The sequence below is a fragment of the Poecilia formosa genome, unplaced genomic scaffold (assembly GCF_000485575.1).
Source record: "Poecilia formosa unplaced genomic scaffold, Poecilia_formosa-5.1.2 Scaffold42, whole genome shotgun sequence".
NCBI lineage: Eukaryota > Metazoa > Chordata > Actinopteri > Cyprinodontiformes > Poeciliidae > Poecilia > Poecilia formosa.
Genome location: NW_006799981.1, coordinates 1,903,060 through 1,920,298, shown reverse-complemented (window position 1 = coordinate 1,920,298; position 17,239 = coordinate 1,903,060). Strand labels below are relative to the sequence as shown.

The 17,239-nt window shown below is 39.8% G+C and overlaps 2 protein-coding genes across 6 annotated transcripts in view; one reads left to right on the top strand and one right to left on the bottom strand.

The window, feature by feature from the left end:
• The window catches only part of LOC103137653 (signal-induced proliferation-associated 1-like protein 2), a 120,767-nt gene extending 107,688 nt beyond the window's left edge, over positions 1-13,079 (bottom strand). For 3 of the 5 annotated variants that reach the window (XR_001662035.1, XR_001662036.1, XM_016671181.1), the window contains exon 1: positions 12,783-13,079. The gene's annotated coding sequence lies outside the window, so the exon portion shown is untranslated. The remainder of the gene's footprint in view (positions 1-12,782) is intronic. The other 2 variants (XR_001662038.1, XM_016671182.1) reach the window with 1 other exon arrangement.
• A 1,194-nt stretch (positions 13,080-14,273) lies between these two features.
• On the top strand, positions 14,274-17,039 carry map10 (microtubule associated protein 10). The gene has a single exon (XM_016671115.1). The coding sequence runs from the start codon at positions 14,566-14,568 to the stop codon at positions 16,924-16,926; it is 2,361 nt and encodes a 786-aa protein (XP_016526601.1). The 5' UTR covers positions 14,274-14,565; the 3' UTR covers positions 16,927-17,039.
• Positions 17,040-17,239: the final 200 nt, after the last annotated feature.

The window sequence follows — 17,239 nt, the reverse complement described above, 5'->3', positions numbered from 1 at the left end:
CACAAGCTTCCTTAAAGTGTCTGGTTTATTATTACTGTACTACTTTTGATTAGCAATGAGATGGATGAACTCCAGTCATTACTGTCATCCCTGAAAAACCACACAGAGTTCACCTATTCAATATTAAATCAATAATAAACCCAGTCTATTATGAGGCACCAGGGACAAAAAAGCATGGCTGCATCATATCCATTTTCAGCCTCTTTTCCAAGAAATATCACAGAGATTTTTGTTGTATACACTCAACAATCAGACCAGCTACAAACTGGCAGCAGGAAATGTAAGATTTTTCATCACCGAATCCCAGACCCACACATCTTTTCTTGGATAATTTGGCTTAATGGCAGGAAATAATTAAATGACCCCGGAAAATGGCAAATGTCACCAACTGAGACATTGGATCATGGGCGACTTGATGGCCACTAGGGCTGTAGGGATACAATAATCTCACGGTACGATACGATACACAATATTCTGCCCACGATACAATATATATTGCAATATTCGGCAAACGATACAATTCACTACACTTTTGCGATTTTCTGAAAGATTTTAGAGGGACAGAGTGATTTTGGTGACATTTTGTGACTGTTATAGAGTTGGATTGAATTAATTTAACTGAAAACTGATTAAAAGCACCAACTTCACAATACCTGGCTCTGGTTGGACATTGACACAGACTTAAAAGTCGACAGCTGGACAAAGTGAATCAAAGAAGTGGTGAGAAACCATGTTTCTTTTAATTGAAACAGTACACACTGTAGCTTACATGCATTTGTAAAGTAAATAAAGTGCATCAAGTACCCTGCTCTGAATAGTTTGATACCTTTTTAACCTTGACACTTAACATCTGAAGGAATCACTCTAAGCCTGATGACCTAATCACTCTCCTGGTGAAGCAAGCAGTGAGTGAGCAAGGTGACAGTTGGATGTTATGATACTTGCGGATGAATATCAATTTTTTTCTAGGAAAGAAAATATCGATATATATCGGAAAATCGATATTATTACGCAGCTCTAATGGCCACATGTGTAGCTAAAGGGTAACCCCATGCAAAATGGAGACTGAAGCATGACAGGCCTAAAAACTTTAAACTTTTGCTTCAAGTTTTCCTCTACCATGTTGCCACCCAAAGTTACTTTTCCATTAAGAAAATATAAATATACATTTACATTGCGTGGTGAAAGTCGGAAACTATCTTTGCTTTTGACTCAATACTGAAGTAAAGATTGATCAACAAAATTGATGCTGGCAAAAAAGAAAAGAAAGAAAAAAAAATTTTTATCCAACAGTGACAATTTGCTTTTTATATCTGGCAAGTTGTTGGTCATTTTCCTCCATGCCATTTTTTTCTTTCCATTTTGACATTTGCAGATTAGGAAAAAAAATATACTAATTACGTAGCCTAAGGGGTTACAACGTAATATTTGATTAGGTGTTATATTTTCACGCTTTGCATATTGTGAACATATTTGACCATTTGGATGAACTTTAACTGATCTTAACTCTTGCAGTTTTAACTGAGTACTTTAAGAAAATAAGTGGCACCATTTATTAGCAACAGCATTACGTTTTATGTTTTAGTTCTTCATTTAAAAATAAATGTATGTACAGATTAAAGTTCAGGGATTTATATACAGGTGGTGGATTTACACAGATAAGTATGTATGCAGTAATAATCTGTTTATCTGATGTTTACACAGTTCGGCAAAAAAAAAAATACAATGAACTGGGGAAGAAATACAGTTAAATATATTTACATTTGTCAACATGCTGAAAGCTTACATTAACCTTTGACCCTTTGTGTTTGCATGTTTACTCTAAACTTTTAAATCAGATGAGAACAGTGTAATTATACAGCTGCTGCAGCACCTGGCAGTCTGTCCTGCTGCTGTGTGTTGGGTTTTGGCCCGGACGCTTGCAGCTCGGCGCTGCTGAACTGTATATGGCCTCACAGTCCTGTTTACATTTCAAAGAGCTTCCAAGGCTTCCAGTAAACACGGCCTGGGGTAGGTGAGCAATGAATGGACGCAGTGTAGCTGCTGGGCATTGTAAGATTCAGATACACAATGATCTCTTGTTGGGAAAGTGAACATAGTGTCTGGGACTCTGTTTGACTTATTCTGTTATGTAATCTCCTTTTCTCTTGCTGCTTCGTCTTTTAAGGCAACAAACTCACTTACAGGCTGGCATTCAGCTCTTCCCCTCCAGCTCTGGATCCCACATCATCTCACCCCCTGTGGCTAACTTCCAAACAACCGCAGCAGCTTTGAAAACACTTTATCCTGAGGGGAGGAGGGGAGCGGTCGACCTCTTCCACATTGACAGACTCTCCGATTACGGAAGTAGGAGGAAAAAAGAAACCCAAAATCAGGCCACAGCCACTCCAGATCATTATCCTCCGTCAACAGCATTTACAAACGACGTAGAATGATGTTGTAAAATAAGGTATAGTGAAATTGAATGCTACTCTGGCTTTGAGTTAGTTCTGCTTGGCTGGCGCTCCTTAAACACATCATACGGCTGCAGCAGCCGTAAGTATAAGAAAAAGGCCAGAGCGACTGGCAGCCATGCATAGTTCTGCTCCTTTCTGCTTTCCCAAGCCCCTCTACTTTGCGTAAAAGGGTTTCCCCGTACACAGTGAATGCAGCATCTCAGGCTTGTCTAAAATATTCACAGACTACTGTGTCTCTGCAACAAGAAAAAGCCACAGGCATCGTTGCACGCAGACATTTTTGTGCCGCACTAAGTGGTTAAAACCCTACACAGCGAAGCCCTGAGTTAATCATATGTATGATTCCAACGTCCTTTGTAAACTGAAACAACAAGAGGTGGAATATTTGTTTTTTAATGATAACAAAGCTATACAATGATCATAGCCAACACAAACTGGCCCTGACCTAAAGGTTGATGACAGAAACTCTGGAAGGAGATGCAAAAGCTCCAGTTGGTCAGAGCTGCCAACAGCTCATGACAGAAATAGTGTGACATGTTTTAATGGACCACTGCATTCGGCTCCATCATTTACTCTAACAAAGCTGAACTCATTGAGTCCCTTTGTTTGTTTTGCAGCTTTGTGTCTCTGCCAGCTCCAATGTCATCACAGTGTTAATATAAAGCAAGGGCAGTTTAAACCACTCGTACAGCTAGAGGTTTGCTAAATTACCTGCTGTTATTCTCATCCAATTACTGCTGGAGGTCAGAAATACACAAAAACTGCTTCAGACGCAACCGACGAAGGACTGAAGACGGAAAAAAGCTGGATGAGTTTCCTTCAATCTGTCAGAATGGCTGTGTTTGGCAATTTTTCAGTCTTTGATAAGGATAAAAATAGCTTTTGATGAAGTATTGAAGTAATACATGTGTTATAGAGGAAAAGCTGCATGACCAAGAATCAAAGCAGAGGGTAATAAAAAAATATATATCATTAAATATAAAATAGACATGATATTTAGCTGTTATGTGCATTTGTTTAAATAATTTATGAAACTACTAAAAATCATCATGTTTAAAAATGTGTTCATCTATAGTTACAAAATTAAAATACAAAGTTATGAATTAATAATATGTTAGAAGGGCTGTACAACTGAACAGGCATGTTTAACTGTGAAAAAAAGAGTTTGGTCTCATTTGTTATGAGCTGTGATAGTCACAGATGTGAAAAATTGTATACATTTTTATATATTTTTTGTGTTCCATTATCAGTGTTTATTTTTGCATAACATTTGAATAAATATTTTTTCAGCTACTTAAGGATTCAATTCCCTGTTCTCTGAGTCAAATTCAAGTTGTTCAAACCATCAAATATTTTGATGCGATTTCAACGCCAGACCAAAAAAAAAAATTTTTTTTTATTTTTTTATTTATAGGTATGAAATGAACAGAAAAGTATAAAAAACTGAAACCAACTGGTTGGGCTAAAAGGCTGACGACAAGGTGTTAAAATTCAAAGCAGTAATGGAAGAAATGGAGACTACACCACTACTCCAATTGGTTACCATGGAAACTGAACACAGGCAATTTGTTTAGAAATTGCCAACCAAGGATTTTTTAAATCAACTCCCACTGCAGCTTGGATGACATGACATACGACAGGTGATTCTTCTAACATCTAATTATTTGGAGGCAAAAATAAAACCAAAATTAAAGTTTAACCGATTTCACAATACTACTATATTACCCACTCAGGTAAAAAGAAATTTAATATCCATGAAATTGTCAATTATTTAGCATTTCATTGGCAACCTCCTAGTACATTTTTTATTTCTAAATACATTTAAAATGAAACAAATTACAAAAAAAAAAAAATAATTGGGTAGACAGTATAATATGTCATACAACAATAAAGCTGTTTCACTAGAAAAGCATCATAATTAACCTGCAGTTGGTTAAAAATACCAAGCAATTAATCAAATGTGAATATTACATTGCACCACATTACTTTGAACTCCACAGGAAAACCCCCAACAAAAACAAAGAAAGCAACCAGTTATAGCGAGTGAGATTCCCAGGACAACTAAACTAATTATCATTTGATTTATGGACCAAAGTGAACACAACTGAGAATAGCTCACCATAGACAATGACAGACTACAGGCCATAGCGACACTTTCTCATTTGTCTCATGTCAGTGAGCTGGCAACATGAAAGGAACCAACAAAGAAAAACAGACACTCTCTCACAATTGATAAATGTCTGTTTGGGAGAAAGTTCCTTCCTGCGAAAAAGGCTGAAACCGAGAAACCTTTCAGATTTCACAGTGGGAACAAAGCAAAAACATGACCACTTACAAAAAACAAATGGAAAAAAAAAATCACATGAAGCTTCACAGCATAATATACTTCTCATTTTAGTTTGACGTCTACAGAGGAAATTCTGACACTTGCATCCAATTTAACCTTAGTTGTTTTTGAAAACTGGGTTATCTCAAAGAGAAACCCAACAGTTTAACCCCTCAATGTTCACTAATCCAAATTTCAGCTCAACAGCATTATGGTGAGGTTAAGTGAAGGATACGGGCCCAGCAGTGATGCTTCAGTGACTCACCAACCACATTAAAGAGCTGCATCTGTCACGGCTCTGCTCCATTTGAGTTGTTAATTACAATTATCCCCCATTTGGACCCAAGTTGGTGTACTTTCAAACTCTGAGGAAACTCATCCCATGGATATTTGGTTCAATCTGACAGCTAGTGAGCGATGATTCTTGATTTTTATACAACTTTTGACTTTAACTTATCAGGCTAATAGGGTATGACTGTACTTTCTATTTTAAAAGTGCTTCGAAAGGTAGTAAGGACTAAGACTGGGTTAAAAATGGGGGAACCATCCAATCTACCAACCTGTGAATATAATGTGTGTCCCTGAGTCCATTTAGCTTTTATGGAGCGTTCACACCAAAGGCGTTACGCCCAAGCATGTGCACTTTGAATGCAGACACTTGACATTTTGCTCCACACCAAACATGTTTCAAACATCAGGCAAATCTACTTTACATTCAAAGTCTATGTGGAGGCGCATCAAGGGTCCGTCGTGTATCTAGAGTGGCACAATTTGAAGCACTTGACGCACCTCCACATAGACTTTGAACATGAACCAGACGTGCAAAGCGCTAAGTGAAGAGCAAAATGTCCAGTGTCTGCATTCAAAGTGCACACACGTCAAACTTGAAGCGTCAGGTGCATTTTAGTGTGAACGCACCTTATGTGGCGACGCATCAGATGCGTCAAAATTGCTATAGCCATTGTTTTCCGTTGCTGGCTTATTTGTTGGCTGTGTCAGACGCTCAAAATGTTCCAAACGCTTCAAATCACGCTGTGCTAGATGAGCGAAACGTGCTGTGATGGGCCCTCGACGAACCTCGACACAGACTTTGAATGTAAACCAGCACGAAACGCGTTTGGTGTTTCGTGCGTCTGGCACCATTACAGTGATTGCCTTTTCCTATGTTGACTGGACATTTCCCCGTTCCATTGCACCTAAAATGGAAACTGTTATTGTAAATGTAAGTACATACTGCAGATTAAAAAGATCTTGATGTAGCACATGCATATCCAGTTATTCAATAACCAATTAACTATTGAACACAGTACTCCATTACTCAAATATTTAACAGCTGCAGACTGTTAAATGCATAGCAATGAATCATGGAGTTCTTTTATTTTCTGATAGGCTTAAAATCATTTGATCTACAAAAGAACCTCTAGAACATTTTAAGTATTTTTGGGTAAGGGAGGTTTAGAGAAATGACTCAATAAAAACCTCATAAAAGACTAAAAGGAACAGCAAATACAGTGACAGAGTAAAAGTAAGTGGCTAAAAGGAATTGCAGGATTCTTGGGCAATTGTTTGGATGAACATTTTAAAAGCAGAGTGGAATGATTGAGCTTTTGCAGATGAATCAAATCACTTTCAGACGAAACCTGAAAGGAAAAACGACCAAAAGAGGGACGTACCACGAGAGTTCAGGAGATTAATTAAAGTGCTGGAATATGAACTTCATTGAGTGTCACTGGTGTTAAGTAGTATTAACTAGAGCTGTAGTCACAATATGGAGAAACTTACTGGACCAGGTGAAGCCATTGTGGCTTCGCCTGGTCCTTGACAAGAAATATTGTGGTTTTATTTTAAATTATGATATATCCTCAGCAAAAAAAAAAAAGAAAAGAAAAAAGAAAAAAAGATCAAGGCTGACCAAAGTTTTTAAGGAAAAAGGGGGTTTTACTGATCCCTAACCAGGTGGTCATAATGCTGTAGGTGTTTTAGCCATAATGGCATGCAGTCCGTCATCAGTCTGTTTATCAACAGGCTCTTTCTTTCTCGCTACAGTAGGAAGAAGGTATGCACATCGGCACTAAATCAAATCCCTACTTATCTCCCATTGGAGGCCGGCCACGGCCTACAGAGGTCAGTCATGCCAACGGCGTGGGTCTGCTGAGAGGAGCACAGACCGTGTTAACCCCATGGGTCACCGCTGGTCCTTGGACTCAGTGGCCGCGGGGTTAATGACTGACCAGCTCTTATTCCCTTCATTGTGCTGCACTGACAGACATGTAGACAAAACACGTGGGGTGGGTCAGCAACTTTCGGAGGCCTTTTCTCCAGCATTCCAGATACAGACACTAATGAGTTCCTGGGGGAACCCAGGGTGCAGACATAATTCATCTTTGAGAGAGACGTTTTCCAATATGCCTGACTAGCAGATACCCATAATGTATGAGCATAATGTCTTTTTGGAGGGGTATTGTTACATTATTACAATGAGTGATCCTTCCCAGCTCACTACTTTACTGGAAGCATTTGTAATGTTTTGCTCTGATAGATTAAACTATAAATAATACAAATTTGGTATTTACAACAGTGAATGAAAATTAGCAAAACTCAACAGATGTTCATTCTTAAATTTACCAGTATTTATAATAATCATTTGTGAACCACAAAGACTTGGGGTTGTGTCTGAAGATCACAGTGGCAATAACTTTCTTTTCTGGAAAAAAAAAAGGTAGAAGATACAGTAGTAAATATGGGTTAACTTTCTATACATCACAGGAATACAGTGAGGATCATGTGTAGGTCTAAAGGTCAGTCATATGGAGCTTAGCCCAGAAAACTGGTGTCGAGTCAATAGGTCATTATCAACAGGCGGGTTTAAACTGGCTTAAGCTGCGTATCATGATGCTTTCATGACACAAAACACAATCATAATGCCCACTGCATGCTCCCAAGTGTAAAATACAACAGGAGGGCTGAAAGCTTTAACCCAAAATATATCCACATATTTTCCAAGTCTTTTCAGGTTTTATTTTCTCACTTAGTGATTTACAGAAGGCTCTAAAAAGTGGGCAAATCTCTGCTAAAAGCTCAGGTTTTGGTGACATAAAGTATGTCACTTGTATAGCAGTTTATTTGATCCAGAGGGCTCCAAAGCAATTTACACTACATTCAGGCATTCAGCCATTCATATGCTGATGGTAAGATGCTGAGAAATTCTACTCTCTACTCACAAATGCATATTTCCAGGATATATATAAAAAAACAAAATAACATTGTTGCAACATTGTGTACACCCTTCAATTAAAAGTCTGGTGAAGCTGAATTTTAGGTATTGTTACACCACCAATAACCACTTGTCTGGAGAGACCAAGCATTGCCAAAGTCTCTCTAGACAGTCTACGTGCAGCAGAAGATCACTAGAAATAATGGTATAAAAGATAAAAGGTGTTAACCAGGATGAGGTACATGTTTCTGTCAAAGTTGTAGAAACAGCTAAAATCTACTTGCAAAACTAGAACAGCAAACAGATGCTGAAAAGACATCCCCAAACACCATGTAAAGCACCAGAAGCGCTATGTTTTTTAAATTCATCGTCCATCTGTTCCTGCTCCACTCGATCTCCTCAAACACATCTATAACAAACACGCAGCTTCTGAACACAAATTACTAAGCAAGCAATGAGGCACAGCAGAGCAGCACACATATTCTCAAGAAACACACCGCAGGCTGTAAGACCTCATTGGTACCAGAGATAAAGGAATCATTTGGCTCCTTTTTTTGTTTTGATTCGCTGAGGTGAACAGCGACATATGCAACCCTTGAGCAGAAATACATGCTGAATAATCTTCAGATATCCAGCAAAATCTAATATGAGATCACCATAAGCTTTTGGTAGTTTACTTTGCATTTTTCAGTGAGTCACATGGAGGATATTAAAACACACCATCAACATTGTTGAGGTGAATCGTTTTGGCATTTCATCATCATTAATAAACTCCTCATCCTACACATATCTCTTGTGAGCGCTCCCCAAGACATCAATCTTTAAATCATCTAAATGACTTCATCTTTGCTTTCCCTAACAGGGATGGATGGGCTTAAATCCTTCTATAAATCCAGACAGCAATCAAAACAAAGGCTGATAAAATGACCAGAAGAAAAACTGTCTGTCCAAACAGCAGCAGGCAGCATGTGACCTCCCCCCCTCCACTGATGCAATAGGATTTGGTTGGAGGAGGTAGAAGAAGGGGGTGGTCTATTGTGGCTGTCTGCTCACCAGACACTCACAGCCAGTCAGCTGGCACACACCAGACCAGGTTCGCCTGATCCTCGTCACATGCACGGGATGTGGGATCTGTCAGAAATTCACCTGCCACATGCTTTGGCAGGCTTCCCTGGTTTATAATGACATTTAAAAAAAAAAAAAGAAACACCCCTGTGGTTCGAACCCTAGACCTTTAACGGCTTTTTTTCCCGATTTAGCCCAACATCATGACTAGTCATCCCAGCAGCAGGAAAGCACCGTGAGAAAACACACAAACAGGAGGGAAGCCAGAACAATAAAATCGGCCACAAGCTTAAGTAATCTGTGTATGGTAGTAACACATTTCCCAACCACCTCTTTCTCCCAAACCAAAGATAGAAGCTGTAACTCTAGCAGGGCGTCTCCAAGGCCACAAACCAGGAGACACCCTAAGCAGCTCAGCAATGATAACAACTGGATATGGCCTGCAGGCTTGTCCCGGGAAGCCGATTCTCGTCCAAACTTGACAGGTGGCTTATTGTTTAGCTGAGAACACACTGTGCACATTATTTATTTCTGAAGACATATCTGTCTGCCTCAATCACCCATTGTCTAGTTCGTGATGCAGAAGGTGTTAATAGAAATAGATGAAAACATATTTCTTCTTCAAAGCCCCCTGTGCACCTTGCTAATGGCACAATGCAGAAAATCTCTATTGAGGCGAAGACTGAAAGACCTAACCATGTCACTGCCATTATCGAGGCTGCTGAGTATGTCTCTCTCTGGCTGCTGCCAGCTACAGAGATGGGTTTCCTGAAACTGCATTTTTTATTCCACAATGCACAAACTCTTGTCTTTATTATTTTATCTCTCTTGAACCAATTCCATAGTGGATACCACTGGTAAAGAGTCATATCAGGAAGCACTTTGGCTTCTCTTATATAGGATTTCATGAGACTGGATCACACACTGATGTGGATTATTCTTCTTTGCACAGTCTCTGGCCCTTTCTCCTCCCTAATGGACTCTTTACTTAGGATCACATACAGATTTTCTATAGGATTAATGTCTGGGGATGACTGAAACGGGTATCAAAGTGAATTATTTAGTGTCTTATGAATCATTTCTATGTTTATATGACCATATGTGTCTGTTCCTTTTTCTGCTGAAAGACCTAATAATTACTCATTTTGGTGCATTCAAACCAAACGTGTTACATTTGTCAAAAACACGTTTGACGCTTCAAATTCAACGCATGTGCACTTTGAATAAAGATGCTTGGCATTTTGCTCTACGCCTAGCGTTTCGCACATCTAGTATACATTCAAAGTCTATGTGGTGGCACATCGAGGGCGCGTCAGACGTGTCCGTTGGACTCATTGGAAGCTCTTGACGCGTCAACCGCTCAAAACGGTTCAAATCACGCCGCACTACATACTCAAAACGCGCCTCAACGGCCCTCGACGTGCCTCGACGTGCCTCCACATAGACTTTGAATGTAAACCAGATGTGAAAATGCGTTTGGTGCAAACGCACCATAAGCGGCCCAACAGATTTTTATTTAAAATCTTGTATTTCAAAAGTTTATGCATTCTAGCCATCGGAGTCACATAGCATCATAGATCCACCACTGTATTTAAAAGCATTTTTTCCATTTACTCACCCCATGTGGAGCGTTCGTCTAAGTCTCTTCAAACAAAAGCATGATTGCAGATAAAGACCCAGCAGAATTCAGAAAGCTACACCACAAATCGGTTATCATGTAGGTCCATGGTAATCAGTCTTTGCTGCAGTTCTATGAGCTTGCTTTAGAAAATGCAACAATTCCTCCCAAATGAAAATTCACACCCAAGCTACTTCTGCTGATACTGTTCAGCTAAAAACAAGAGTATGGAGAGTTTATTTGTTTAAGAGTATGTTGTTTTTTAAATCTTCCATTCGTCTATCCTTGCAGGTTTGTCTGGAAGACAAACCTTTATGCTCACACTCATACCTAAAGACAATTTAGAGAGACCAATTAACCAAACAGTGATGCTTTTAATTAAGCTGTGGGAGAACGCCGGAGTACCTGGAGAGATCCCACACTTACAGTCAGAGCATCCAAGCTCCATGGAGAAACACACCAGACTGGCATCAATGTTACCACTGAGCAGCTCCTACTGTTTTTCTGATTCCTCATATGTACATTTATACTGAGCAACTATAACAACAACATTTCCCTCAGGGACTCATAAAAGGTTCTGATTCTGATACAAACCCTCCTATTCTGATATCCCCTTCAGTGCCGTTGACAAAACACAGGCATCTAAATCCCAGTTTTAAAAAAAACAAAACAAAACAAAGGCTCAAGCACAGTGATTTAAATCAATGTGCATGTGGGTAAAGTTTCATCCACAGTAACAGCAGATTTCCTCACACCTCACTACAGATGTACTTACAGCCATTTGGGTTAACAGTCATTTGAAATATTGCCTCCATGAGAAGCAAACTTGTGGTAGCTGGAGTTCAGCCAGTCCATTTCTAGAGTCAGAGGAAAAGAAATGTTGAACGCTATTACAGGCTACAGAGAGGCTTTAGCGATATTAAAACACTCCTGTGCCTATACTTAACTCAGCACAGCCCCACAGAAAACTAATCTTTCCCAGACATTAAACCCTGTGAAAAATATTGCTCTCACATTGATCTGAGCTCTCCAGGAGAAAGAGAGAGAACTCTGCTAAATCTGTGCGAAAAAAGGGGGAAATAAATCAAAGGAGTGAAAATTAAGCAAAGAAATCTTAGATTAAAACTGACTGCTTTCCTCCAACTGGAGATGGGGCCTCTTTATTTCCCCTTTTATTGGGAATTTTTTTTGTTAGTGTAAAGGCTAAACTTCCTGCAGGAAAACAGCAAAGGATATGGAGCTGGAAGACAAACAATATTTGACTTAATCTCCCAAAGGGGAACACCGTGCAGCGAGTCTGAGTTGAATGGGTTCCAGAAGGAGCCAGCTGTAAAGCGAGATTGTATATGAATTGTACATGCAGACTGTCGGTTTTTATTTGTGGAGAATCCAAACAAACGTGACGTTAGGGGAAAGTCTTCTTTGTCTGAACATACAGGCAAGAAATAGATAAATACATGCAATATCCACCTAGGACAAAAGCAATGCAACTACATAATCATTTTTAACAAATATATAACAAAAACAAAATTCAGAGCAAAATTAAACCCGACCTGTGTGAATAGAGATGTGGAGTTGGCTTTTTTAGAACAAAACCAGGTGAAGAATGACGGCTTTGTCGCCCCCTACCGCTTTCATGGGAGAAATACACCAAATAAATTCATTCAAAAAAATGCTCAGGCGCGCGCAAGCACGCACACGCGCACGCTTCTGGCTCCATCAACAAATGTCAACATTTAATATAATACAATCAAGGAATAATATTTTAATAATTTGTTCTGGCCCTGCGTATCCTTCCATGTGTCTTAATAAACAACCAGAGATCAAGTTTGACTGACCTATAATAAGCCGTACTCACAAATATACAGGTTATAGAGAGACGACAGTTTAAACATGGTGTCCCTTTGTTATTTTTGATTTTGTCTATAACACTACAACAGCTTCAGCGTCTCAGCGCAACTTTATCCTTTGTGTCCACCGTTACACCAGTTCCGCTGCACTCTGCACTCTCTTACCATTTCGCTCCTTACTTTCACCTACAGAGTCCACTTTCCCCCACTTTACTGGTGGGTTCAGAGCTAGAAAATGACATTCAGAGCTTACCTTATAGTGTGGCCAGCGTCCTATCTCCGTTTTTAACCCGGGTTAGTTATCCTAGAGGTGGGAGAAACCAGCAGGGGCAGCCGGAGCCGCTCCAACATCTCCCACTTTCAGTCCCTGCCTCCAGACTGAAGTAACACGGACCATAGCGATATCCATCCACTCCAGCACCTATCTCTGCGATGACAACACGCAACGAGGGGGGAAGACTCCGCCCACACCCACGCTGGGAAAAACTCTTCCAGAGGTCCTCTGTGTTATTATTCTACACATATGTAGACTGATATTGATGGGGACTAATGCCACAGTTGAGACTAAATGCAAACAATGAGGCCGTCATGTAAACAGAGTAATGTTGTCTTGATGTCTGGTATTGTTTAAGCTCCACAGTGGCACCATCTGGTGAAGTGAAGGAAAGTTGCTCCAACAAACTAAACTGAATAATAGAAATCCTCATATTGCTGTTTTTGATTTGATGCGAGGACTATGTAGAAAAATGGCAAATTATTTCAAAATGCTGCACAGTGCTGTAATATTCTATATATTATTGAAAAGCTGATTTACTTTAGTAACTCATCTCTCAGTGAACCACATTACAGATTAATTACAAAGAGACTGATGTCCTCAAGCTTTTATTTTTGTCAATTATCATGATTTTCCTGCATATAGCTATTGAAAATATGACTTTTAAGATTTGAATAATACATCAGGCCAATAAAAAAAAACAATAAAACTAGAGAAGTGTGGAAATGAAAAGTAAGTTTAATACCTCCAAAAAGATTGTTTCGATTCAGTTCAAGAAGACATCTGGTCTTCTATTGAACAGCTTTAGTGAATATCCTCAACTTTACTCGAATAATTTCCCAGACATTCATTCCTTTGCATCCTTTAATTTGCCGAGATTTTACAAAGATCAAAATCATTTCATAGCAGAAAAGTATCAGTCAGCAGAAGAATACCAAAAAATGTACAGCATTATCCATACAGCAGTTGTCAATAACTGGAGAAAATATGGAATCTCAGGGACAAAATCTGTCTGGACGAGGTTGAAAAACAGACAATATCTTCCAAAGGAAACATCCAGGCCTCTCAAAAATCTCAAATTTTTGTGGAGGAAGTGTTACAGTCTGAAATAGTTCTGACATTTAAACAACTGTGTTTGCACCAAAATAATAATATGCTCACAGTAAAACATGGGGGACTTCTGTGAAGCACTGTCAGTTTTGCCAGAAAGTACAAGATGAAGAGGAAATTCTTTTTTCACACATCAAGTCCAGTAAGAGATGTGGACAGATGTCCCGATAGGCCTGGTGAACATTTATATAGTAGCGTGGACAATATATTAAGTCATGATGTGAAGTACTGATGTAATCTTATCAAAGAAGACTGAAAGCTGAAGATCAATCAAAAGGAGGTTTGAAAAGGCTTTAGTTTAAGGATGTGAACATCAGATTGGACCTTGTTTAAAAACAACAAAAACATACGACCTTTTGTTTTGTTGAATTCTTATTACTTTGTTTTTTAAAGTTTTACTTAAAAACAATAAAAAAAATACTCTTAAGTAAATCTTCACTCAAAAACTGTCGCATAAAGCAATATATTTAAAGAAAATAAATGATAAACTTTATTCATTCTTTACTACATTTCCCAGATATCTGTGTCTCGTGATGACGTCATGTTTCTTCGACAGTTCTTGGTTTCCATGGAGCCGCCGGAAGCGCTAGCGGATTAGCGCCTAGTTTGTTTGGTTAGCAACTTGTTATTGCTGTAAAACACGCAGTTTTTTATGATGTCGTTGGACAATCCTGAGACTCTGTTTTCATTGGAGCTGTTAGTGGATTATATCCGACTCGAGAAACACTGCAAAGTCCCCTACAGAATAGCTCTCGGTGTGCGGTTACTGGATTTTCCAACGCTGCTAATTTATCAGCACCGATCCAAGAGTGCTGACTCTAACCAGCCTGCGCGAAAGCAGCCGGGCGGACAGCGTGAGTTCGCCTTTAACAGAGGCAAGTGTTGTTTCTTCAAAATGAACCTGGACTCTCTGCACGTCCATCTGTCTGCCATCCCTCTATACGCCATGGTGCTGGATGTAAGTGAGGAGAGCAGCCCCAGATTGGTTGGCTCCTCTCTGATATCTCTGGCTGAAGCCATGGACAGAATCAAGCTGCTTTCCAGTCCCTCTGCTCACACAGGGAAGGGAGTCGTTGCTGTATGCAACCTTTCTGGGGAGAAGATCGGAGCAATATCCCTGAGTTATAAGCTTCTGTGTCTGGGAGCAAGTTTACTGCCACACATCACAGAGGGGAGGGGGTTTGAACGCACAAGTACCCCAGGAGGTCAGCACAAAGAACATTTCAAGGAGAAAATGAAATCAGGGAGCATGTGTTCTCCCACAGGGAACAAGTCAGAGTTTAGCATCCATAGTAACGATGCAGGAGATTCAAAGATCCTACTAGATGATTATAAGGAAGATGATTGTGCTGAAGGTCAAACTAACAACACTATTGAGGAGGATTTAGCTGCATTCTGCCCCCCTCATCTTTACTATTGTAATACCGCCCAAGCAAAAAGTGGGAATGAAAATCAGGATTACAGATTACTCAATCTAGATACTGAAGTTTTTACGTTTGAAGATTCTATCGGTGGGGATGAGGAGCATAAAAAGAGAGTTGAAGGTTCAGTTTCCAAAGTGGTACACCAGAAAATGTCTCATGCTACAAAAACACCAAGCCACCAAGAGACAAGTGACAACACAAATATCCTCAGGGAAGCCTTACAGCAGCTCCCACTTTTAAATGCTCTTGTTGCTGAACTGTCACAGTTGACCGTTCATCCCAGTCCTGATCAAATTACCAAGCCGGTTACAGACGATCACAGAAACTCACCACGAACTCAGTCCCCGTACAAAACTACAAATCTCTCTGGCATTAATTTAAACCCTTTACCTCCTCCGAGAAACTGCTCTACACCCATAGTTTACCCTGTGAAGAGGACAGACAACCAAATAGAGACCTTAAAATCCAGGAAAACTCAAAGGAAGAAGCTCACGTATGGAACAACTAAAACATTCAACTTAAGGCTAAAGCAAATTTCTCCTCTCAAAGTGAACAATCGTGAGTGCATGGAGTTAAGGAAGAGTGGAACACAGTCAAGGACGGCAAAAGAAAAGGAAAAGTCAAACCCTAAAACTATAAAGTCCAAAAAAAGAGGACATTTATATCGGCGCTCTAACGTAGATGAAAACATCGAGACAGTGATGCAGAGTCTCACTGTTGACTCTGCACTAGGAGAAACAGTCACTCTGAAAGCAAAAACTCAGCAGGGTGCCCAAGATGGTCGTGCACAAGGAGATTCAGAAGATTTTCATCCACTGAAAGAGCTGAAATGCATTCCCAGCCCCAATCCCAGTGTGCACAGTGACAGCACTCCTCTGAGCAAAGACAAAAACAAGCGTCACAGCAAGCTGGATCAATCAGATTCTCAGTCTGACTGGGACAAATTCAGACTTTCAGTCCCTGATCTCATAGAGAGGCAAAGTGGCAGGAGCAACAGTCCAGAGTCTTCCTTTTCAGAGTGCAGTAATAACAAAATTGACGCAAACTATGCAGATGACTTTGACAGTCTTGAATCCAGTGATGAATCCTCAAGAGCCAACACTCCAAAGTCTCCTGATAGTCCTGATTCCTGCATTTCTAATCCAAGATCTGAAGGTTTCCAGAAAAGACCCGATCTCCACCTTGTACCGGTCAAAGCCCTGAAATCCCCTCACCACGTTCTGATGGGCACACACATCATCCAACCTCGCACCCGCTCATCGGCTCTCAGTTTTTCCTCTGACTCCGACAGTTGCAATGTGGAGAGGCCCTCTTCCTCACAAACTGTCTGCTCCAGAAACCAAGCGAATGCAAGTGACAAAATGGAGCAAAGCTCTTGTGCTGAAAGTGTTTCAGTATCAAGAAGTGAAAAGAAAAATTCACCCAGGGACCGTAGCCATGTTGGAGGATTTTCAGCACAATCCACATCCTCTTTTGAAGCTCAAGAAGTGGAGGAACTGGAGGACGAGGTTGGATCACTGGATTTCAGAAAAGAGTACCAACATATCTCTGAACTTGTAGCCAGCAAACTCCCAGGATACACAATGTAAAAAAGCATGTAGACACCCACATGGTGACCAAAAGTATACCGTTTCCCCTTAAAGAGGAAAATATGTTGTATTATGCTTCACACATTTTGAATAAAGATCAGCTTTTGTGACCATTTTCTGCTTTCTTTGTTTATAGGTTACAGCAGAATGACCAAATGCGAAATGGTATTTTTGTAAACAAAGATGAAAAATCCCTTTGATGTATTTCATATTAATGTGTCTTATATTCTCCTTATGGATTTTAACAGCAGACAAGAGTAACACTTCTGTTTGGTTTTGCTATTTATAATATCTCAGTAGTTAATTTATTAAC